The sequence below is a fragment of the Scardinius erythrophthalmus genome (genome assembly GCF_964197995.2).
Source record: "Scardinius erythrophthalmus genome assembly, chromosome: 5".
Taxonomy (NCBI): Eukaryota; Metazoa; Chordata; class Actinopteri; order Cypriniformes; family Leuciscidae; genus Scardinius; species Scardinius erythrophthalmus.
Genome location: NC_138225.1, coordinates 52,468,183 through 52,492,576, shown reverse-complemented (window position 1 = coordinate 52,492,576; position 24,394 = coordinate 52,468,183). Strand labels below are relative to the sequence as shown.

At 43.4% G+C, this 24,394-nt stretch overlaps 1 protein-coding gene across 4 annotated transcripts; it reads left to right on the top strand.

The window, feature by feature from the left end:
* Positions 1-5,684: 5,684 nt before the first annotated feature.
* LOC308690847 (UDP-glucuronosyltransferase 2C1-like) lies at positions 5,685-23,729 on the top strand (the record flags this gene model as incomplete). 4 transcript variants are annotated; one of them, XM_081365579.1, is made up of 6 exons in its annotated part: positions 5,685-6,414; positions 17,691-17,839; positions 18,657-18,788; positions 21,800-21,887; positions 21,975-22,194; positions 22,342-23,729. In XM_081365579.1, the coding sequence occupies 6 exons, from the start codon at positions 5,685-5,687 to the stop codon at positions 22,637-22,639; spliced, it is 1,617 nt and encodes a 538-aa protein (XP_081221705.1). In that variant the 3' UTR covers positions 22,640-23,729. The 4 variants fall into 4 exon arrangements, with proteins under 4 accessions (XP_081221705.1, XP_081221704.1, XP_081221706.1 ...); XM_081365578.1 differs by lacking the exon at positions 5,685-6,414 and adding an exon at positions 7,056-7,793; XM_081365580.1 differs by lacking the exon at positions 5,685-6,414 and adding an exon at positions 10,581-11,954.
* Between the last annotated feature and the right edge of the window lie 665 nt (positions 23,730-24,394).

The window sequence follows — 24,394 nt, the reverse complement described above, 5'->3', positions numbered from 1 at the left end:
TCAGATTGTATATATATCTCTTAAATTCTTGACCATTTGCTATTACACTTCTGGCATTCCATTGAAGAATGAAAAGTAGGCTTTTAATCACTATTTTGACCCTCATATTTACAATTCAGTATCTCTTGAATTTCACTAGCTTGTGAGCTAAATACTAAAAAGTAATTTGCAATATGCACAATTGATTTTACCTTATTACTTCCCTGAGGAAGTTCAGTTGCTTTACTGATCACTGCGCAAATGAAGGCAAGGAAGTCCTTTTTCTTGACCAACAATATTTCTTCTGACATTTTCTTTTTGAATTCACAGCACTCTGTCTGTTGAGAATTAAGTCTAGGCCTACTGACCTGTTGGACTCTCTCGTTAGGATGGCTCCTGTGGTTTACTCTGCTTATTGGGTTGCTAGCATTTGTTTCCCAAGCTTGCTCTGGTGTATAGGGGGGGACAATTAGGCTAGCACCTTTCTTTTCCATTTCAATTTTCTTAACCGCCTCAGCATAGGAAACTTTATGAATAATTTTGCATTTCTGGACTTATTTTGCCTCTTTGTGCTTCTCACAACCTCCATAAGCTGCACTATAATTGCCACCACAATTACAACATTTTAACACAGCATCTTGTTCACATTTGCCATACTCATGTTCTCCTCCACATTTCGCACATCTAATTTTTCCTCGACATTGGCTAGCAGCATGACCATACCGTTGGCAATTAAAACATCTTAACGGCGGCGGGATATATTCTCTCACTGAGTATGACATGTATCCCATTTGAACCCTACTGGGTAGTTCTTTCTTGAAGCCTAATAAAATAGACAGGCTTTCTGTTTTATCTTTACCTTTTGTCAATCGCTTAGTTTCAACTAAATCATAATCTTTTAAACTTTCCATGATCTCCTCTATTGAAACTGAAGTTGGGATTCCAGATAATTACTCCTCTGACCTTAGATGCTGCACCCGGAATATGTGACGTTACCCGAGGTTGTTGAGTGTGGTTTTCTTGAGAATATTACTTTGTTGTTCCTTGGAATTTGCAAAGATCAGTATCCTCCCGTTCCCCATGAAACACGCGTGATTAATCTTGCCTATTTCCTTCTCTATTGCTTTCATGATATGTATTGGATGCAGATCTGGCCCTCCCTTTTTATCAAACACCAAAATAACTTTCCAAACATCAACCTGAGGCCTCAAGGCCCTGTTACCATCTGTTTTGGTCTTTTTCGCCACAACTACTGATTCTATGGAATCCCTTTCACTCTCTGATCTTAGCCGTACATTCTGCTTGTTGCCAGTAACAACCTCATCCCAAAACATTTTACCTTCATCAAGCATATTATCTAGGCTTAACTATATAAAATATCCAGCAGATGTCTCAGCCATTGTCCAAATTACATTCACTGTGAGCAGTTTATTTGATTTTACCGTCGGCGTTCAAACTTTCCAGACTCGGTGTCAAAAAAAAAAAAAAAACCAGCGTAAACACTCGAAATCCAAGTCTGTCTTCATGGTCCCTTGCCCAATTTGACTACTCTAATCTAGCTTTTCAAATAATATTTTTTTAGATCAATTCTTAATTAAACTCAGACCTCTTTGAATAATAAAGTCAGTGACCTAGAATGGAAAGACTTCTTGCTTCTTCAACTAAAAAGAAATCTTCTGTTTTTTTTTTTTTTTTTTATTTGTTTTTTATAATTGGAACGTTACTATGATCTTTCAGTTTAATGACAGTATTTCACCCAGTTGCTTCCTTTTGTCATCTATGAAGAAACAATTACTCACTTATTTTGAAATTGTTTATTGCACAATAATTTTGAATTGACCTTTCAAATTTTGTAAAAAGGAATGAGCTAATCTCTAAACTTCTGTATTAGCGTTTTTTTTTTCTCTTAAACCCTCTTCATTTTAAGTTTATAATTATATTATTACTTATTCCTTGCATTTTAGATTTTACATTCTTAGTTATTTTCACAGAAAATACCTTCTTTTTTAAATAACTTAAATTCAATAGCTTGAAAGACTATTCTAACTTAAGATAGATATAATAAGCTGAATTCATATTCACAAAAGCAACCAAATGCCTATTTTTGTTATGATGAGGCAGGAATGAAGCAGGGAGAGAATCCATCTGCAAGCATTACTTTTAATAAAACAAACAGGTAAACCAGGCAGACAACAGAACACAGAACTTAGGACAGGAACATGGAAACAGCTACAACGACCGACAAACAACTGAAGCACAGAGGTTTAAATACACAGGCAAACAAGCTAAACACGATAACAAGGGGGCGGGGCTAATTAGAAACACCTAGGAGACTAATAAACGAGAAAAACTACAAAGGACTACAAAACATGGCACAGGACAGGAAATAACAAAAATCCACACAAGACAAGGGGAACACAAGACAGGAATCATGACATAGCCCCCACTTAACGAGCGGATTCCAGACGCTCCTCAGCAAAACAGTCCAGGAGGGTGGTGGAGCAGAGGCAGACCCGGGGGCGGGATGGAGGGCCAGGCCCGTGGAGCGGAAGAGGACCTGGAGATTGCGGCAAGACGGGAGGCCAGGGCGGAGCAGGCAGTGCAGGTGACCAGGGCGGAGCAGGCAGTGCAGGCGGCCAGGGCAGAGTGCAGGCGGCCAGGGCGGATCAGGCTGTGCAGGCGACCAGGGCGGAGCAGGCTGTGCAGGCGGCCAGGGCGGAGCAGGCTGTGCAGGCGGCCAGGGCGGAGCAGGCAGTGCAGGCGGCCAGGGCGGAGCAGGCAGTGCAGGCGGCCAGGGCGGAGCAGGCAGTGCAGGCGACCAGGGCGGAGCAGGCAGTGCAGGCGGCCAGGGCGGAGCAGGCAGTGCAGGCGACCAGGGCGGAGCAGGCAGTGCAGGCGGCCAGGGCGGAGCAGGCAGTGCAGGCGGCCAGGGCGGAGCAGGCAGTGCAGGCGGCCAGGGCGGAGCAGGCAGTGCAGGCGACCAGGGCGGAGCAGGCAGTGCAGGCGGCCAGGGCGGAGCAGGCAGTGCAGGCGGCCAGGGCGGAGCAGGCTGTGCAGGCGGCCAGGGCGGAGCAGGCTGTGCAGGCGACCAGGGCGGAGCAGGCAGTGCAGGCGGCCAGGGCGGAGCAGGCTGTGCAGGCGACCAGGGCGGAGCAGGCAGTGCAGGCGACCAGGGCGGATCAGGCTGTGCAAGGCGGCCAGGGCGGAGTAGGCAGTGCAGGCGGCCAGGGCAGACTGCAGGCGGCCAGGGCGGAGCAGATTGTGCAGGCGACCAGGGCGGAGCAGGCTGTGCAGGCGACCAGGGCGGAGCAGGCAGTGCAGGCGACCAGGGCGGAGTAGGCAGTGCAGGCGGCCAGGGCAGACTGCAGGCGGCCAGGGCGGAGCAGGCAGTGCAGGCGGCCAGGGCGGAGCAGGCAGTGCAGGCGGCCAGGGCGGAGCAGGCAGTGCAGGCGGCCAGGGCGGAGCAGGCAGTGCAGGTGGCCAGGGCGGAGCAGGCAGTGCAGGCGGCCAGGGCGGAGTAGGCAGTGCAGGCGGCCAGGGCAGACTGCAGGCGGCCAGGGCGGAGCAGGCAGTGCAGGCGGCCAGGGCGGAGCAGGCAGTGCAGGCGGCCAGGGCGGAGCAGGCAGTGCAGGCGGCCAGGGCGGAGCAGGCAGTGCAGGCGGCCAGGGCGGAGCAGGCAGTGCAGGCGGCCAGGGCGGAGCAGGCAGTGCAGGCGGCCAGGGCGGAGCAGGCAGTGCAGGCGGCCAGGGCGGAGCAGGCAGTGCAGGCGGCCAGGGCAGACTGCAGGCGGCCAGGGCGGAGCAGGCAGTGCAGGCGGCCAGGGCGGAGCAGGCAGTGCAGGCGGCCAGGGCGGAGCAGGCAGTGCAGGCGGCCAGGGCAGACTGCAGGCGGCCAGGGCGGAGCAGGCTGTGCAGGCGGCCAGGGCGGAGCAGGCTGTGCAGGCGGCCAGGGCGGAGCAGGCTGTGCAGGCGGCCAGGGCGGAGCAGGCAGTGCAGGCTGCCAGGGCGGAGTAGGCAGTGCAGGCGGCCAGGGCAGACTGCAGGCGGCCAGGGCGGAGCAGGCTGTGCAGGCGGCCAGGGCGGAGCAGGCAGTGCAGGCGGCCAGGGCGGAGCAGGCAGTGCAGGCGGCCAGGGCGGAGCAGGCAGTGCAGGCGGCCAGGGCGGAGCAGGCGGAGCAGGCAGTGCAGGCGGCCAGGGCGGAGCAGGCGGAGCAGGCAGTGCAGGCGGCCAGGGCGGAGCAGGCTGTGCCGGCGGCCAGGGCGGAGCAGGCTGTGCAGGCGGCCAGGGCGGAGCAGGCGGTGCAGGCGGAGCGGAGCAGGCTGTGCAGGCGGCCAGGGCGGAGCAGGCAGTGCAGGCGACTAGGGCGGAGCAGGCTGTGCAGGCGACCAGGGCGGAGCAGGCTGTGCAGGCGGCCAGGGCGGAGCAGGCGGAGCAGGCGACCAGGGCGGAGCAGGCTGTGCAGGCGACCAGGGCGGAGCAGGCAGTGCAGGCGACTAGGGCGGAGCAGGCTGTGCAGGCGACCAGGGCGGAGCAGGCGGAGCAGGCGACCAGGGCGGAGCAGGCTGTGCAGGCGACCAGGGCGGAGCAGGCAGTGCAGGCGACTAGGGCGGAGCAGGCTGTGCAGGCGACCAGGGCGGAGCAGGCTGTGCAGGCAACCAGGGCGGAGCAGGCTGTGCAGGCGACCAGGGCGGAGCAGGCGACCAGGGCGGAGCAGGCTGTGCAGGTGACCAGGGCGGAGCAGGCAGTGCAGGCGACCAGGGCGGAGCAGGCAGTGCAGGCGGCCAGGGCGGAGCAGGCAGAACAGTCTCTGCAGACGTGACGTGAAGAGACCCAGGCTCGGCAGGCATGATGTGAAGAGACTCAGGCTTTGCAGGCATGACGCGAAGAGACTCAGGATTTGCAGGCATGACGTGAAGAGACTCAGGCTTTGACGTGAAGAGACTCAGGCTTTGCAGGCATGACGTGAAGAATCTCCGGCTCGGCAGATGTGGCGGCAGGCATCCTGGGGATAAGAATCAGGCGTGGACGCCTACTTGGCTGGAGATTACCATTTAAAGCTGCTGGATTCATTGTTTGGTCGGTCGTTCTGTTATGATGAGGCAGGAATGAAGCGGGGAGAGAATCCACAGAACACAGAACAGCTACAACAACCGACAAACAACAACTGAAGCACAGAGGTTTAAATACACAGGCAAACAAGCTAAACAAGATAACAAGGGGGCGGGGCTAATTAGAAACACCTGGGAGACTAATAAACAAGAAAAACTCAAGATAACAAGGGGGCGGGGCTAATTAGAAACACCTGGGAGACTAATAAACAAGAAAAACAACAAAGGACTACAAAACATGGCACAGGACAGGAAATAACAAAAATCCACACAAGACAAGGGGAACACAAGACAGGAATCATGACAATTTTGCTTTTAAAAATAAAACCAAATCAGAGTACCAAAACAATTCTAAAAAGCCTGTGCTTTTCTTTTTTAATGCTCTGTAAGTGATTACCCTTTTCTTATATAATTGTGAAAGTGATGTTTTTTAATGGGCATTACTTAATTTTGCTAGATTTCACTGCCAGTAAAATAAAAACTATATATAAATAGTCAGAAGAAAAATGATTCATGTTTCCATGCTGCCGATCAGTAGCTCCTCCTCCACATGCTTGTTCCTGCTCACTGTGCACCGCTCAGTTTGTTCACTGCTGTCATGAGTCCCAGAAGGAGCACTGGTCTTTTCCTTTTGCTTGTTCTTCTGAACCTGAACCTGCTGAGTGTGTCAGGAGGGAAGATCCTCGTCTGGCCTGCCGGATTCAGCCACTGGCTCAATGTAAAAGTCATCATAGACGCATTGATCGAAAGAGGACACAATATCACAGTGGTCACTCACACGGCCACACCGTCTGTCAAAACCACTCCATCCGAGGGCTACAATGTGGAGATAATACAGGTTCCTCACACAAAGCAGGACATCCTGGAGAACATGGAAAGGATGCTGAAATACTGGACTCATGATCTACCGAACGACAACTTCATCAAGGCTTCACTGAAGATCAAGGAGATGGTTGACTTTAGCACACAGCAGAATCGGGCCGTGTGCACTCAACTCTTTGCCAGAGAAGACCTCCTCGAGAAGTGGAGAGAAGAGAAGTTTGACGCATTGCTGGCCGACCCTCTCTTCATGTGTGGAGAGCTGCTGGCCCAGAAGTTGAACTTACCTTTAGTTCTCAGTCTCAGGTTTTCCTTTGGTAACACGTTTGAGAGACTCTGCGCACAACTGCCGGCTCCACCATCCTACGTCCCTGGCATCGGCTCTGAGAACACAGATGAAATGAGTTTCATGCAGAGACTGAAAAATGTGCTGTTCTATGCCGGACAGGATTTGTTGTTTTATCTAGTCACTAAATCAAAGTGGGATCACTTATATACAGAAATCCTGGGTAAGTTGCATTTCATTTCTGTGGCAGGACTGCATTGCTTTATTTTTCTAGATACAATAAGTTGCCTCTTCATAAATGTTTGATATACATCAGATAATAGGCCTCAGTGTAAGATTCATGTATTTGAATTGCATGTAAAATGTCCATCCATTTGGATTACAGTTTTTACATATAACCGAATCTGATGAATAATTGAGAATATTCACAACAGCAAATTTAGGAACTAAATGCCTTTATGTATTGCTTTTAAAACTGAAACCTAATCAGATACCAAAACAATTCTTATAGCTAAACAATGTAATAAGTCTGTACTTCCTTTTTAATGCTCTGTAAGTGATTCCTCTTTTCTTATATAATTGTGAAAGTGGTGTTTTTCAATGAGCATTACTTAATATTTGCTAGATTTCCCTGCCAGTAAAATAAAAAAATATAAAAAGTGAAAGAAAAATGAACTTATAAGCAAATATACAAGCAAGCTGATGTTATGAAGGCATTGAGAATATAGATGCTAACAGAGGGACATAATCTCTCAGTCTATCTATACTTACTATTTCTTTAAAACTAACGTCTCCATGCTGCCGGTCAGTAGCTCCTCCTCCACATGCTTGTTCCTGCTCACTGTGCACCGCTCAGTTTGTTCACTGCTGTCATGAGTCCCAGAAGGAGCACTGGTCTTTTCCTTTTGCTTGTTCTTCTGAACCTGAACCTGCTCAGTGTGTCAGGAGGGAAGATCCTCGTCTGGCCTGCCGAATTCAGCCACTGGCTCAATGTAAAAGTCATCATAGACGCATTGATCGAAAGAGGACACAATATCACAGTGGTCACTCACACGGCCACACCGTCTGTCAAAACCACTCCATCCGAGGGCTACAATGTGGAGATAATACAGGTTCCTCACACAAAGCAGGACATCCTGGAGAACATGGAAAGGATGCTGAAATACTGGACTCATGATCTACCGAACGACAACTTCATCAAGGCTTCACTGAAGGTCAAGGAGATGATTGACGTTGGATCAGAGCAGAATCGGGCTGTGTGCACTCACGTCTTTGCCAGAGAAGACCTCATCGAGAAGTGGAGAGAAGAGAAGTTTGACGCATTGCTGGCCGACCCTCTCTTCCTGTGTGGAGAGCTGCTGGCCCAGAAGTTGAACTTACCTTTAGTTCTCAGTCTCAGGTTTTCCTTTGGTAACACGTTTGAGAGACTCTGCGCACAACTGCCGGCTCCGCCATCCTACGTCCCTGGCATCGGCTCTGAGTATACAGATGAAATGAGTTTCATGCAGAGACTGAAAAATGTGCTGTTTTATGGCGGACAGGATTTTTTGTTTTATCTAGTCACTAAATCGAAGTGGGAACACTTTTATACAGACATCCTGGGTAAGTACGCGTGCATTTCATTTCTGTGGCAGGACTGCATTGCTTTATTTTTCTAAATACAATAAGTTGCCTCTTCATTAATGTTTTATCTGGTGTACATCAGATAATAGGCCTCAGTGTGAGATTCATGTATTTGAATTGCATGTAAAATTTCCACCCATTTGGATTACAGTTTTTACATATAACCGAATCTGATGAAAAATCGAGAATATTCACAAAAGCAAATTTAGGAACCAAGTACCTTTATGTATTGCTTTTAAAACTGAAACCTAATCAGATACCAAAACAAAACAAGGTAATAAGTCTGTGCTTCCTTTTTAATGCTCTGCAAGTGATTCCTCTTTTCTTATATTATTGTGTTAGTAAAGTAATGCTTTTTTAAATGAGCATTATTTCATTTTTGTTAGATTTCCCTATCAGTAAAATAAATAAATAAAACAAGAAACAGGTAAGATTTCTGTAATTGTATAGTAATAAACAAAAGTGTTTTAAATACTCAATCACCGGATTTATATATTTATCAATACATTTAACTTGTTTCAATCTCATTCATTTTATCTGAATGTTGCTTGTTTGTCAGCTATAGCCATATTTCATTCTTTTTAAATGGGTAAATTTAATTGTTTTCACAATGCTGATTCTAAACAATTTGACAATTTGATTTTTTTTAAATAAAATCAAATAGATGCACATAGTTAGTAATAATCTGACAAACATGTGTCACATTAAGTTTAGTTTACGTTAAAAACATGTAATCCAAACGGGTGAAAGATGTAAATGCATTTCAAGTAGGCTACATAACTCTTAAATTTGTGCCACGATATTGTTTTAGGTTTATTTCGAATTAGACACAGACATACAAAAAGCCATTGAACATTTCCACCTCAATTGCCCAGGTAAAATTCATTTCATTGATAGACATGTTGATGGGTTTTGTGAGCGCTTGCCCCTGTGGAGAGGCAGTGGTGTCATGAAGGAAAACACACTTGTGATCCTTGCACTTTACCGACATGCTAAATGATTGACAGACAGAAAATGTTCTCTGACTGGTTAAAGGGCACTCATTTATTGCTGTTTACAGGCCCTACATCAGTTCTGTGTAGGTCGAGGGTAATAAGGGGCAACTATATATTCCATGAAATGTCTACATTTCTTGTTACATAGCCTACCAAGATATGTTCAAATCACCATGGGACAACCTCTGTCACAAACAAACAAATACGATCCAATCAATTCCCGATGGACAAAATCAAGTCCCGCGTTACATGTAGTCTTGTTAAAAAAAAAAAAAAGTTTCACTCTGACATAAGTCACAATATGGATGAAAGACTTCCCTTATTCTAGCTGAGGAAAAAGTCAGTGACAAGATTCATATTTAGTCAGGCTATTAGGGATATAAAACCGGTATTAAACACAGGGAATTAAAATGAGCTCATGGAACTAAAACTACACTATGTGTCACAATTCTTCATTTCAGTTCAAAACTTTAGTCAACCAAGGTTATTTATAAAAAGAAAAAACATGATAATTTGTAATCGTTACCTAATCAGTTATTGTGACACAATTCTTCATTTCAGTTCAAAACTCTGATCAACCAAGGTTATTTATAAAAAGAAGAAACATGATATTTTGTAATCGTTATGTAATCAGTTATTGTAACACAATTTTCCTTATAAAAAGTTGTGAAACACGGGATTTTTCTTTTTTGAGCCAGCCTCTTAATTCCTGTGTTCTGAATCAGTGTCGTGTTACACTTGCGCATATAACCGGATTATACAAAGTGTTTACAAATGGTCTTAAACATAAAAAAACATGAACAATTAAACAAATTATGGATGACCAATTAAACTTGCATTTCTGGCAAGAACTTTCAACAGTATTATATTCTACAGACTAGTCAAAGTCCTAATAAGCAACAGAACAACATGAGTTAGAAGGTTGTAGAGTCCCAAACCCCTTTGAATAGCTTCCCTTATTCTTTATAAAACTTAATTGTCATTCTGAATGGCCACAACCTTTACACACAATACAAGAAACATAAAACCACTGATAATGTGCACTTTGCCATGCTGTGATTTCAACCTCAAGTGCACTGAGAAGTACATCCGGCAAACTACAATACATTATCAGAGGATTATATGGGCCGTTCCCTCCATTTGATGCCTTCTTTCTTTTTCAAAGTTATCAAGAGCATTAATTTTCACCATGTGTCATCAAGATGCTGTCATGATTCACCTGTCACACTACAGTTCCCATCATCCTCTCTGACTCTCACCTGCACACACCCGCCAGCAATTACCCTCATCTGCTCCACACTAAAGCCTGCACCACACACACCTTCTGTCTGGTCTCGACTAGGACTTTCCCAAGTTATAGGCAAAAAATAGCTTTTTTCTTTTCCTTTTCTTTTTCATGACCTGTAGGTGGCACTATCCTCAAACTGCTCAGGTCCCTCCAGGTTATATCCTTATTATTTTCTTTTTTATTGTTATTTTGTTTATTAATTTAATAATATTTATGAAAAAGTACATGTTATCATACTTTAGTAATTTAGTAATTATAATGGAAATGTACTTAAAGTGCAAACTGACTGTAGTGATTTCTGAGAGTTCTGCATGTTACTTGCAATTAAATGTAAATGTATTAGTGTAAAATTATATTAAATGCACTAAGCTGAACTTAAGAGTGCTTTTTAACAAACTTAGGACTTAAGTATATCATTACATATAATTTCATAGGCGAATTACTTCTATTGTCTTTGTATGGTACCAACAAGCATTTGTGGTAAACTGAAATATACTTTATTCATTTATATTGAAACTTGTCACATATTCAAATTTATTTGTATTTGCAGATTTCGATTGTAATTATGAGTTGCAATTATACATTTAAAATATATTAACTTTAAATGTAATATTGAATAACACTATACAGTTAAAATGATAATCAAGTACTTTACATAATGTCACTTTATGCTAGTCGACACATCAAAATAAGTGTAGGCTACTTTAAAGTACATTTTAAATCATGTTTTAATCATCTTTTTTTTCATGCTTTAAAGTAAAACTTTTTGACATTATTACAAAGTGCACTTTTTAAAAATATCAACGAGTCGTGAAAGTGTACATTCTCTCTTTATGTAGCCTACACTTAACCTTTTATTTTATTAATATTATAGTCGGCAAGTACAGTTATTTAATACGTTTAAATGCAGGCCTACAAGTTCACATTCAATACAATTAAGCGCACTTCTTTTTCACAAGAGAATGTAGTGATGGTTTGGTTTTCCTGACTACGTGACGCCACTTTCCTCCAAAGTCCTGCTGTCCCGCCCTTTGCCCTAAAACTTCTTTCCTGGATACGCCTACCTTCTTCTTCACCTTCCCAGTCCAGATGCAAAGCGGAAACAGTGGTTGAGCGTCTTCACGAGCGTTTCTGCCATGCACTGTTTGGGAAAGTCATGCACACTTTTCGTAATCTTCCTATTGACTGACGTGAGCTTTACGCACGGTGGCAATGTGCTCGTGTTGCCGGGAGAATACAGCCACTGGCACAACATGCGCAACATTCTGGAAGAGCTTCTGAACCGCAATCACAGCGTGACAGTTCTAGTGAGCTCTGCCTCGCCGACCGTGAACTTCACAGCGCAGGAGAGGTTTCCGTTCCTGGTGTTTGACGTGCCTCTGAAGGCGCACGAGGCGCACAGTGTGAGCGAACAGCTGATCAACATCTGGATGCAGTACCCCACACCAAGCATGGTCACAATTGGTCTCCAGATCGTGGACCTGATGGGGAAAGTGAACGAATTTCAGCGCACCGTGTGCGACTCCATGCTGCGTAATGACGCGCTGATCGCGCGCTTGAGGGATCTAAAGTTTGATGTTCTCTTTTATGATCCCATGTTCATATGCAGTGACTTGCTGGCAGAGATTCTGGATCTGCCACTCGTTCTTTCTCTGCGGTTTTCACTCGGGTTTTCCATGGAGAGGATGTGTGGACAGATGCCTTCACCGCCCTCTTATGTACCGGTTCCTCCGTCGGTGATGACAGATCACATGTGCTTCATGGAAAGAGTGAAAAATATGATTATGTATGTTGTTTATTCCGTCGGGTTTCGGATGGCCTCGATGAGTTTGGATAATTACTACAGTGAAATATTAGGTAAGGACTCACGCATGTTTTTTTCTTCTCATGAACATCTTTATAGGCTATTGTGGAAAGTGTAGTTGAGCTAGAATAAGCTTAATATGGAAGCTTACAACACTTAAAATAATCTCACAATTCTGACTTTTTCTCGCACTTCGGACTTTTAGTGAGATGGAAACTCGCAGTTGTGAGGGAAAATCTAAATTTCCAGCATTATCACTAGAGGCTGCTGTCTGTGTATTGCAACTTGCGTTTTGACATTTACATTCACAGGATATGAATTGTCGATATCAAGAATTACATTTTCACTGTTTAAAATACTAATTCTTGATATCAGAATTTGGATTTCTTCACTCTGCCATTCAAATTCAGTTGTTTGATATCAATAATTTATTTCTTAGTTGAAACATATCAGCTATGCATTTCTTAAATATAATTTTTCATATCAGTAATTACGTTGTAATACGTGGTATAGGAACCATATACTTATTTATATCAGAAATAATTGTATTTCTGATTTGAGAATTTGGAATTTCAACTGGTAAGAATTCAATTCTATATATCAACAATTGAATTTGAATGGCAGCCTATGGTGATACTATATAGTGAAAAATTACAGATATATAGTTTTTACTAGTTGAAATCTTCTTTTCTTTTGAACATGGTGGATGATGGTAATGATGTTTTTTTTATTATTATTAACATTAATGACACAGACAACAGCAGGAATATTAGGCTGCTGTCACTTTAAGACAGAATGCACGAACCGAATACACTGACACACATCCGGTTCTTTCTCAACTGTTCACTAATGACATAACTGAGAGAATACTTGCCGGAATTTTTACATAATTATGTGTGTGTGTCCGTTCAAGCGCAAGTAAACGCGAAAGAGGATTCAATTCTGTGTTCAAGCATGTCTGAAACGCGCCTCTCTCTCTCTCTCTCTCTCTCTCTCTCTCTCTCTCTCTCTCTCTCTCTCTCTCTCTCTCTCTCTCTCTCTCTTTCTCTCTCTTTCAGACGGCGTCTTTATTTTTTAGCTCAACTGTCACAGAATGGAAAGCACAGAATTGTGAGATATCAAAGGCAGCGAACAAACTTTCACTCTATGATGGTTAAATTTAGCAGTTAATACGCGAATCACATGCGTGCCGAATTTATAACTGTCATGTGTACGCACAAAAGAGGCCCTGAAAGAGGCGTACGCCACTTCTGATGCATAAGTTGTGATTTGGGAAAATTTCCGCACCTGCACGCAAACTCTGATCCATGCGTACGAACCATAGACTGTAAAAAAAGATGGACAACGACCCTTCGCTCTCTTCCATTGGTGAGAAGGGAAGCCGCCCATAGACAGTAAAAGAAATGGACACAGTGACCCAATTGGATTCAACGGAGAAAAGTGAAGTAAATTAGAAGCTCTCACTTCCTGATGGCTGAGCGACTGCGCAGACTCAAACTGAGCTTGACGACGTAGATGTGACATGAGCAGCCCGTCTGTCTTCTAGTAGCTGTGCCAAAAGAAATCTGAATCATTCCCTTCCGAAACTTGCAGAGACGGAGAGTGTGAGTAGGAGCTGTCCATGAGGAGCAGGAGCAACTTTTGCTAGGTATTCTGATTAATTATTTTGTCATTTTGCCTCCACGTCCCCCCAATTGCCCGCGAGCTTCTCCTCCTGTCCATACGGTAATCTTTCTACAGAGAGTCGCGTGGTTATGACGCAATTGTTAGCCTATTTTTACAAAAACTGCTTCTACAGGGCCATAACGTAAGATACAAGGTAATGAAGCCTTTTATACATTTTCGTGTTTCTTCAGAAATAAATAATGGACAAATGGAGTCTTTAAACGCCTCAGATGTAAAGTTATTTGCTGTCAAAGTGACGCCAAAATGAATGGGAGTCAATGGAATGCTAACAGCATAATCTATGCTGCTAATCAATGGCGGCGCCCGGGAAAGCTTAAATTTTTTCCGAAACATTGGCCCCCTGAAGCCACCAGTGTCCCGATATGGCGCTGACATCTTGGGACTTGAGTCTCAAGTAGTGATTTCGGGACCAGACCTGCACAGTAGTGAGCAGGAAGTAAAGCCGCGAAATCAAGGCCCCGCCCTCACTCTCGGTGTGAAATAATTAATTATAGAAATTTAGATATTAAATTTAAATCTCCAATCTCCTCAGTTCTCCGAAGATCTCTGTTGGTGCTTCAGTGACTACTTCGCTCAGAGAACCTGTCAGTCACAGCTGTCATTTATGATGTCACACATCCGTTTTTATAGCATCGCGTTACTAACTAAAAACAAACTTTTTTTTTTTTTAAAACAGCGTGATAAAATATACAGTAAATGACAGAAACCACCTTCGGAAAAAAGATATTTGAAGTGTAATTAAATTGTTTAGTTGGTCTCAAGTCCCGTTGAATAACACATAGGCCTACGAACATTTTGGAGACGGAGCAGTTTGGCGACACCGATGGCGTCTGAGGGACTGACGGCAGATGAAGGAAAACCACTTTAAATCTTCATTATGAGTCCTAATCATAAATACAGTGCATGTTCACAATAACAGTTTAAATAAATAAAAGAATGATTTAAACTATGTTTTACATCTGATAAACTCATTTAGATTAAATATGCCGTTATCATTAATGGAGTTAACCCTCTACTGCATGCATTTTGATGGCACATGATACAAATTATTCCACATCATTTCTTGGCTGTTTTGGGAACATTTTATTGATTTATTGAAAAATGTCCCTCCCCCAACCCCCAACCCCAAAATATGTTTTTGTTGCCTGAGGGCAACGTTGCGCAACAATGGTGAAGAATCATAGAGAAAATTATCATTATACAATTCTCAGAGAGCAATAAAAAAAATAAAAAAATAAAAAAATAATTTAAGTAAAAAGGGAAAAAACACTTGAAACACATCAATATATTTGATTTGATACAGACATAGGTTTGTATCATGTAGTGCGTCATGTCATATCATGTACTTCATGTATCCTAATCATCCCCATATACACTACTGTATATTGACAAAATGGAAATGGCTTCATGGAATGGGTTTCCATGGCTGAGCAGCTCCTTCCAAGCCTTACATCACCAAGTGCAATGCAAAGCGTGGGATGCAGTGTTGTAAAGCACGCCGCCACTGGACTCTGGAGTGACCAATCACGCTTCTCTGACTGGCAATCCAATGGACGAGTCTGGGTTTGGCGATGGCCAGAAAAACGGTACTTGCCTGACTGCATTGTGCCAAGTGTAAAGTCTTGTAGAGGGGGGATTATGGTGTGGGGTTGTTTGGTGGAGGGGGGATTATGGTGTGGGGTTGTTTTTCAGGGGTTGGGCTTTGCCCCTTAGGTCCAGTGAAAGGAAATCCTAATGCTTTAGCCTACCAAGACAATTTTGTGGGAACAGTTTGTTAGATGACCCTTTCTGTTCTAACATGACTGCGCTCAAGTCCTGACCTCAACCTGAGAGAAAATTTGGGATGAATTAGAGCAGAGACTGCGAGCCATCTATTACTCTGTCTCCTCTCCACCAGTAAGCTGGTGTGTGGTGGGTGTTCTGGCGCAATATGGCTGCCTTCGCATCATCCAGGTGGATGCTGCACATTGGTGTCACTTTGGTGACATTAGGTGTTCCTGTGCACCCAGGAAACCTACATCTTCCCTACTTGTAACACATTATTTGCCATTGTGAGGTATTGTCCAAGACATCCTTGAAAAGTACCCCTTATTTCTGAATTTGTGAACATGCAAAATAAAAAAACCTTCACAAAACCTGCCAAAAGACTTCTCTGCACCTTCATACACACACACATTTTTTATGTACAGTTCATGTCATTTTAAATAAGATTACTAAAGCAAATAATCTTGCTTTCATCTCATACCATGTGCTCCTGTGACCATGTGTCAGAAAAGGACGTCCCGCCTTCAAATGGTGATTGATAGTGACTCCCAAACCTTATTGGACTGTTCTTTGATACTTTTTCAAACATTCTAATTGGTTGCAATCATTTAAAGAAAAATGTACTGAACATAGGGCTTAAGAAAACTTTCTGTTTCCTGGGGGCAACTCTATGCAGTAGAGGGTTAAGCACTTAAAATGCATGAAAACATTACAGAGAAGTTACAACATTTTTTATATGATGCTGTTGAACATTTTTCCTGTGACATGCTGTGTTTTAATGTTTTAACTACAGCGAGGATTGCTTAGCGCATGATAATAGCAGAACTCATGGTCTGAGGAAATATTTTCATGCAAATAATGATCAATAATGCACAATAAGGCCTATCTGTTTCCATTAAAAATATAAAGCAATTAAAAATACTATTTGGCCAGTGTAAAAGATTGAGAAAAACCTTCTCTGAAATGTATTTTATACTATTTCAGTTATTTATTCTATACTTTGTACAAAATACTATTGTATACTATAATGTATTTTGAAAGTATACTTCCAATGCATTGTTAAAATGATCATTTCCAGCACACAGTTAAAATATACCTAAAATATATTTTTAATAAAGGGCAAATTAATACACTTTTAAAAAATAAACAGAATTTTAATTTCAAGTATATTTTTCTAAAGTACAATTATTTTAAAGTGTGTTAAAAGTTGTTTTGTGAAAATAGGTAAAAGCATGATGCTATACAGTTATAAAAGTGTTGTTCACAACATTTGCATATTCATTGCAGTATTGCAAAATAAACCATTTAGAACTGGAATTGAGTGAAAGTGCAAGATATTATCTTTTGGCAAAATGACAAAGTGCACCTATACCCTCCATAATGCAACACGACCTTTGTCCAAATCCTGTTGTGCAAATCCTGCATTTGGGTCACTGTTCCATAGATTACACTGCACTTTTCCGAAAGCACACAAACACTTCAGACATGGTCACACAGACCATGGTTTCTGGGACTTTGCTTGTGTTCGCACTGCTGTGTGGAGTAGAGGCTGGCAGGGTTTTGGTGTTGCCAGGCGAGTTCAGCCACTGGCACAACATGCGTTCAATCGTAGACGCGTTAGTTGATAAGAACCATAGCGTGACGGTTCTGGTCAGTTCTTCATCTCCTACTGTACAGTACACACGGAAGGAGCGGTTCAACTACAATGTGTTTAAAGTCAACATGGTGAAAGACGACGCCAATGCCGTATGGATGGACTTTATTCATCTCTGGATGACCGACACAGCCACCACATACGAGAAACTCTCCATGATCAGACGAGTGATGTCAAACTTCATGGTGCTTGCTGCTGATACATGCAAGGGCATGTTCCACAATGAGGATCTTATGCACGCGCTTCGGGAATCTCATTATGATGTGCTTTTATCTGATCCAATGATGTCATGCACTGACTTGATGGCAGAGACGCTGAAACTCCCGCACGTCCTCTCACTACGCTCAACGTTCGCATATAATTTCGAGCATTTTTGCGGTCAGATCCCCACACCACCATCCTATGTTCCTGCGGTCGCTGTGCAGGGTCACCTCACTGACCATATGAGCTTCTTAGAGAGAGTGGAAAACATGCTCCTCTACATCATGTATACAACCATATTTGAACTGAACATGAGGTTTACTTTTGACCGGCTTTACACTGAAATAAGGGGTAACTATTGTTTGTTTGATCTGGGCCGACTTTTATGCTTTAATTGTGCAGTAAGCTAGTCTTCCGGATACTGTTTAAACTTGTTACTTGACCTATGTACATCAACTGAGTAGTAATATTTCTTGTGTCACAGGCAAACCTACAACAATGTGTGAGACCATGGGGAAAGCTGACATCTGGTTGATTAGAACTTACTGGGATTTTGAGTATCCACGCCCACTCCTGCCTAATTTTAAATTTGTTGGAGGACTGCACTGCAAACCCGCCAAACCTCTGTCAAAGGTAATGACTTTGCCATATATTATTTTGTAATATCTGCTCTACTGAAATATTTTTGATGCCTTAAAATTTTAATTTAATTTGTATTAAAACAAGCATCATTTGTAAATTAAGGAATCCTCACTTGAATAGATCAAGTAACATTGTAACTTTGGAGAGGGATTTGGCTCGGTTGACCTTAAAAGAAACTATGGATTTGCAATGTCATCCCATTTTGTAAACTGCATGGAACACATTTAGGTCACTAATAAAAAGCTGGGTAAAGGGAGAAATTGCATATCAAGGCAAAAAAATTACTTAATTTTTACATTACTTTTGTAACTCGCCACAAGAATATTTTTTGAGCCAAACACCTGATCTGTCAATACTGTTCGGTTAATTATTTTGGCCCTGTGGTCTGACTGATGGCACCAAAAGAATTTGCATGGTTCCAAACTTTAAAACAGATGAGGAAGAATATAAGTAATGACATATTTTACAGTACAATACAATATTGATGCTTTCAGTAATACACGGCAACTTTAGAATGACAGTCTGTGGGGGGGGGGGTGCTTTTTGAACCCAGTTGGTGCAATTATGTCATCTACCATTAGGAACAAACTGGGTCATGCAAACCATCCGAACCTTGACCCTTGGTAGAAATATCAATTTTTAGAGTGTGTTAGAGTGTATTTTGTTTTTTTGTGGGTTCTTTTCCCTGTGATTGCTATTTCCTATGTACATATGTTTACTGTTAAGTAGTTTCAATGGTGTATATGGTGGTTCAAGTCTTGTTTTCTGTTTTTGAGTTAAAGTATGTGGTCATTTGTGTGTCTTTTAGGAACTGGAGAAGTTTGTTCAGAGCTCAGGAGATCATGGCATTGTTGTTTTCTCATTGGGTTCCATGATCAACAACCTGACAATGGAAAGAGCAAACACTATTGCTTCTGCTCTTGGTCAGATCCCACAAAAGGTGTGTAACTTTTTTTTGTCTCTTTATAGCAATAATAAATTTAATCCCACGCAGAAGCCAGGCTCACTGAGATGAACTGCTCTCATTGAGCTACCCCTAGGTCCCCGGCCTAAGATAACGCTGGGTCCTGCGCCTCAGAAGCCATCCTGATCCTTCAGGAAGGAAGAGGAGCAGGCTAAGTCTTGCTGCGGCCTGTCCCCCTTGCTACCCGGGCCGAGACTTGGAAAGCCATCCCTGGAGTGTCAAGATAGGTATTGAACACGCAGCAATTTGCTTGCAGGCCTCTCCGCTTCAGGGGTGTTGTCACCACTTTGTAAGGAGCAACGTGGCCCATGTCCTCCGCACCGAAGTGATGAATTTGCTAACGGAAGGAGCTGTAGAAACAGTTCCTCCGACCTACAGCGGGTCAGGCTTTTACAGACGCTCTTTCCTCGTTCCAAAGAAGGACGGCGGCCTCAGGCCCATCCTCGACCTCAGACATCTGAACGGCGCCCTTATGAAACGGCCACTCAATATGTTTGAAAACATTGAAACAAATCCTCTCGCAAGTGTGCTCAGGGGATTGTTTTTTCTCAGTGGATCTGAAAGACACATACTTTCATATCCAGATATCCCCCCATCACAGACCGTTCTTGAGCGTTCGAGGCGGTGGCTTATCAGTATGCAGTCCTTCCATTCGTACTGTCTCTTGCTCCATGCACTTTCACGAAGTGCAAGGCCCTCTCCCCTCTAAGACAGAAGGGAGTGCACGACCTGAATTACCTTGCCGACTGGCTCATTCTAGCCCAGATCTAGACACTCACAGATCTGTGCTCCTCGGCCATTTGGAAAGCCTGGGAGTCAGGATCGGCTCGTGGCATCTTTCATGTTGGGTTCTCACCTTGACCCACCCCACCCCCCACCCCCCAGCAAGTTTCAGAGGATGCTGGGCCTCATTGCCTCCACGTCACCAGTACTTCTTCACATGCTTCACATGCGACCCCAACAATACTGTCTGATACCCAGAGTTCCAGCCCATGCTTGTCTGCATCAGGGTGGATCATGGCTGCATCAAGGCCCTGACCCTTTAGAAGGACCCTCGTTGGTTCCAATCAGGCATATATCTTGTAATGGTCTCCAGCAGGAAGGTAGTCTCAACAGACGCTTCCAACACGGGTTGGGGAGCTCTGTGTGAGGGCAGGCCGACTTCAGGCTACTGGTTGAGCGCAGAAACTTCCTGCCAGATCTGAAATGGCATCATGACAACATGGCAGTGGTGTCCTACATAAACTACCAAGGTAGACTCAGATCGAGACCTCTGTACAAACTGGTGAGACGCTTCCTCTTATGGGCACAACCCAACCTGCGCTTGCTGATAGCTCACATGCCAGATTGAACCAAGGGGCAGACATGCTGTCCCGCGGAAACGTGTCCTCGAAAGTGTGGATATATACTCGAGAGTCCTGAACAATATTTCTGAGGCTGGACCCTGTCCACAAGACACCTCTATCCCTTAAATGGTCTGTCTTCTCCAGCTGGTGCGCAGTTAAGAGTGAAGACCGACAATCCTGTGACATTTAATCTGTACCGTCGTTCCTCCAGGAGCTGCTAGATAAGGGTCGCACCCCTTCCATGCTCAAAGTCTATGTGGCCGCTATAGCAGCTTTCCAGGCTCCTGTGGCTGGACAGTCCGTAGGCAAGAACAACGTTTTGTGAAGGGGTCTTGGAGGCTAAACCCATCCCGCCCCCTCACAGTTCCTACATGGGACCTGTCTACGGTCCTCAGGACCCTCAAAGACCCTCCCTTCGAGTCACTCCAGCTGGCCGAATTACGGCCCCTTTCGCTAAAGACCGCTCTCCTGCTAGCCTTCGCATTGGTCAAGCGAGTGGGTGACCTACAAGCACTCTCTGTGAGTGCTTCTTGCCTTGAGTTTGGGCCTAACAACTGTAAGGTCATCCTCAGACAAAGACACGGCTATGTGCTGAAGGTCCTTTAGACTCACAGGTTATCACTCTCTTTGCTTTTCCCCCATCTGAGAGTGAACAGGAGTCTTATTTACTCTGCCCTGTTCGGCCTTACGAGTATATATCGAGCACTCTGCCCTGTTCAGGCAGTCAGAGCAGCTCTTTGTGTGCTTCGGTGGCCGCAGTAAAAGGCATCCGGTAAAAGGCATCCGGTCACGAAGCAAAGACTGTTCCACTGGATAGTGGACGCAATTGCACAGGCCTACGCTTCAATGGGCCTACACAGTGCCCCATCGGAGTTAAAGCACACTCCACCAGAGCCATGGCCTCACCCTGGGCATGGTCCAACAGAGTATCCATTGGTGACATTTGTGTGGTGGCCGGCTGGTCCTCGCCATCCACATTCACCAGATTCTCTAACCTGGATGTCCCTGCACTACAAGCACAGGTCCTGTCTGTGTAAGCTGGGCATTGACCTCTACGTGAGCTCAACCCGCTAGAACCCTCCATGCGACTCCGACATGTAGTCTGAGTCCCTTGCTGTTGGGCTTTATATCGCCCTATATTAAACTTGGCACCCTTGGGCCCTTATTCTTGCGCTCTGGGCCAGGGTCCCAGAACGATTGTCGTTCCGCAGTTCTAAGCATGGCAAGATTGCACTGGGTTCCCATTGAGTCTAGTGACGCAGTATGAGTGAACCGTATCGAAAGGGAACTTACTCGGTTACTAACATAACCTTGGTTCCCTGAGTACCGCGTCACCGGCCGTACTTTTTCACGCTGCATGACTCGGCGTTCGTCGCTTCAGTCGAATTAAAATGATGGCAGATCCCTATGGCAGATTGCCCGCTAATATAGAGGGAGAGCCCCGCCCATTTTGGCGGGCTCTGGCGGGCTTTCTCCCCATAGGTTCGTGCAGCTCCACTGCGTTATTCTATAATCTTCAGTAATCGGAGGAAAAGGAGTTTTCCACATTGCGTCTTGCTATCCAGTACTCGTTCCAGTTATCTCAGTGTACAGAGGTTACGTTAGTAACAGAGTACGTTCTCCATATGTGTATTTGCACAGGTTATTTGGCGTTACAGTGGAAAAACACCAGAAACTCTCGCCCCCAATACAAAGCTCTACGACTGGATCCCACAGAATGATTTGCTTGGTAAGGAAAGTGTTGTCATGTGTGCTCATTATACACAAAGAACAATAACTGGTGTCAAATAGATACTGACTTCATTTTATCTGATAGGACATCCAAAAACGAAGGCCTTCATTACCCATGGCGGGACAAATGGACTGTATGAGGCTATTTATCATGGCGTCCCAATGGTGGGCTTGCCACTGTTTGCTGACCAGCCTGACAACCTGATGCACATGAAGACCAAAGGAGCTGCTGTTGTCCTCGATATCAATGCAATGGAGTCCAAAGACCTGGCAGAAGCTCTCAAGACTGTATTAAATAATCCCTTGTGAGTTAAGTCTTTCATAAATTTGAAATGAAATAAAATGGCCGCTTTTCACTTTAAACCTGATGTCATAGAAAAACACTGTAGTTCAAAGCTTGTCAATATATTTAGAAACTTTTTCAGCAGCGCTTCTTTTTCTTCTCTAATCAGATACAAAGAAAGCATCATGAGACTGTCCAGAATCCACCATGATCAGCCGATGAAGCCTCTGGACCAGGCAGTTTACTGGATCGAATTTGTGATGCGGAATAAAGGAGCTAAACATCTACGAGTTCAGGCACATGAACTGAGCTGGTATCAGTACCACTGCCTGGACGTAGTGGCCTTTTTACTCTCAATTGTTGCACTGATCACATTCCTCTTTATTAAAACGTGCAGTTTCTTTTTCCGTAAATGTTTCAGAAAGACTCGTCCTGATGGCAAAGCACAAAAGAATAAAAAAGAGTGAATGCATAGTAGCCTTGTCCTCAATACTTCTCTACAGAGATGTGGTATGTGTGTCCTAACGTGTGTGCGACGGCCAGTGTGCATTTTGTGTATATTGCAAATGCACTTAATGAAACAAATACATGTGATTGTTCATGGAAAGTAAAACATTTATACATAGGAAAATCGGCATGGAAATACTAGAGTATTTTTTTTATTATTATTTATGACATCTGATTTAAAAAATAGAGTACCTGTAATTACATTAAACTATGGTTTAAAATCCTCATAATCAGATTACAGTTGCTTTTTAATGGATTACATATTATTCACACAATGGCAGTCAATTTATTGATTCTCCCTTTTTTTTCTTCTTCTTAAATCCTACTGTGTGTCCATATCATTTAGCTTTGAATATTTTCACAATATGGAATGACTATTTAAATGTCATAAATGCAATCCATGCTTCTGAATTTTGTGACAAAAGCACCTCTCAATCAACTAGACTACATATATGAGACTATATATAATTGTAAGTTACTAAACAACTGTGATAATGTGTTACTAAACAAATTATCTTAAATATTATGTCTGCATCATATCCAGTAGTAACCTGCACTAATTGATTCTGGAAGTCTGGACAAAAATATGTAAAACTGGGAAGACTCTAGCCATATAATATTCATTCATTGCTGGTTTCATGTTTATTAACGTTAGCTCAAGTAATTCAGGGAATCCAAACTTTTTTGTAAGCCGAACCGCTATAACCTAAAATATTTACTTGAAGTACTCATGAGATTTTAAGTCAGGGCTGTCCTGCTTCACAAGAAGTGTATTGTCAAAAATGTGATTACTGAACAAAGTTTTATTCGGTTTACTGACAACATGTTACTGTCACAGTGGTGTTTGGTTTAGTTTGTGTTCATTTGGACTTGTCAGCCTGTCATCATCTTCACTGTCATTATCAGTTCAGCTTTATCACCTGTGTTTAGTCAATCATCGTTATCTTTATAATTGTGTTTATATTTAAGTTCCATCTGTTCAGTCAGGCTTCGTCCGATCTCTGTTGTAAATAGTGTGTCTTGTATTTTGATCATTAAACCTTTGTGTTGAAAAGATACCTTCATCTTGCTCTGTCTTCCTGCAACCACCCGTGACAGTTACATGCTATACAATGACTTGTACTGTGATTTTGGTTATTGGCACAAATTTCACGATTCGATTCAATATAGATTCATTTGAATATATCAGGTAATGCATGAAGATTTTTCTCAAAATAACTAATGCTGTAAATAAATGTATACAACTATTTATTATATAATAATTATTTATTAGCTTTTCATCAAATCACAAACCCCCTGCAGTTCCTTCACAAACTTTGGGAAACCTTGGTCTAATGCATGTCATGATGTTGATAACAAAGAATGGAATATATTTTCTTTCTCTTTTTTATAGCAACATGGTACACAATAATCCAATGCAAATCTATGTTAAACAAGTTAGGTCAAAACAGAGCCACTGAGTAAAGTTAAAGTGCATTAACTGTTCACTCAAGCAAGGCACGCAAGAACATTAGATGACGATCTGGCACAGAAATGAAAACACAAGGAGAATAAATAGGGAGCAGGCGGGGGCGAATGAACCAATAATCAAAAAGGGAGAGCACATGGCACAAAGAAACAAACATAACATCCATGTGCTCACATCCAACATGACAAAAAATAAGAGCACATGGCCAGTGAGCACAATCACAACTCAAAAAAACATTAAGTTATTT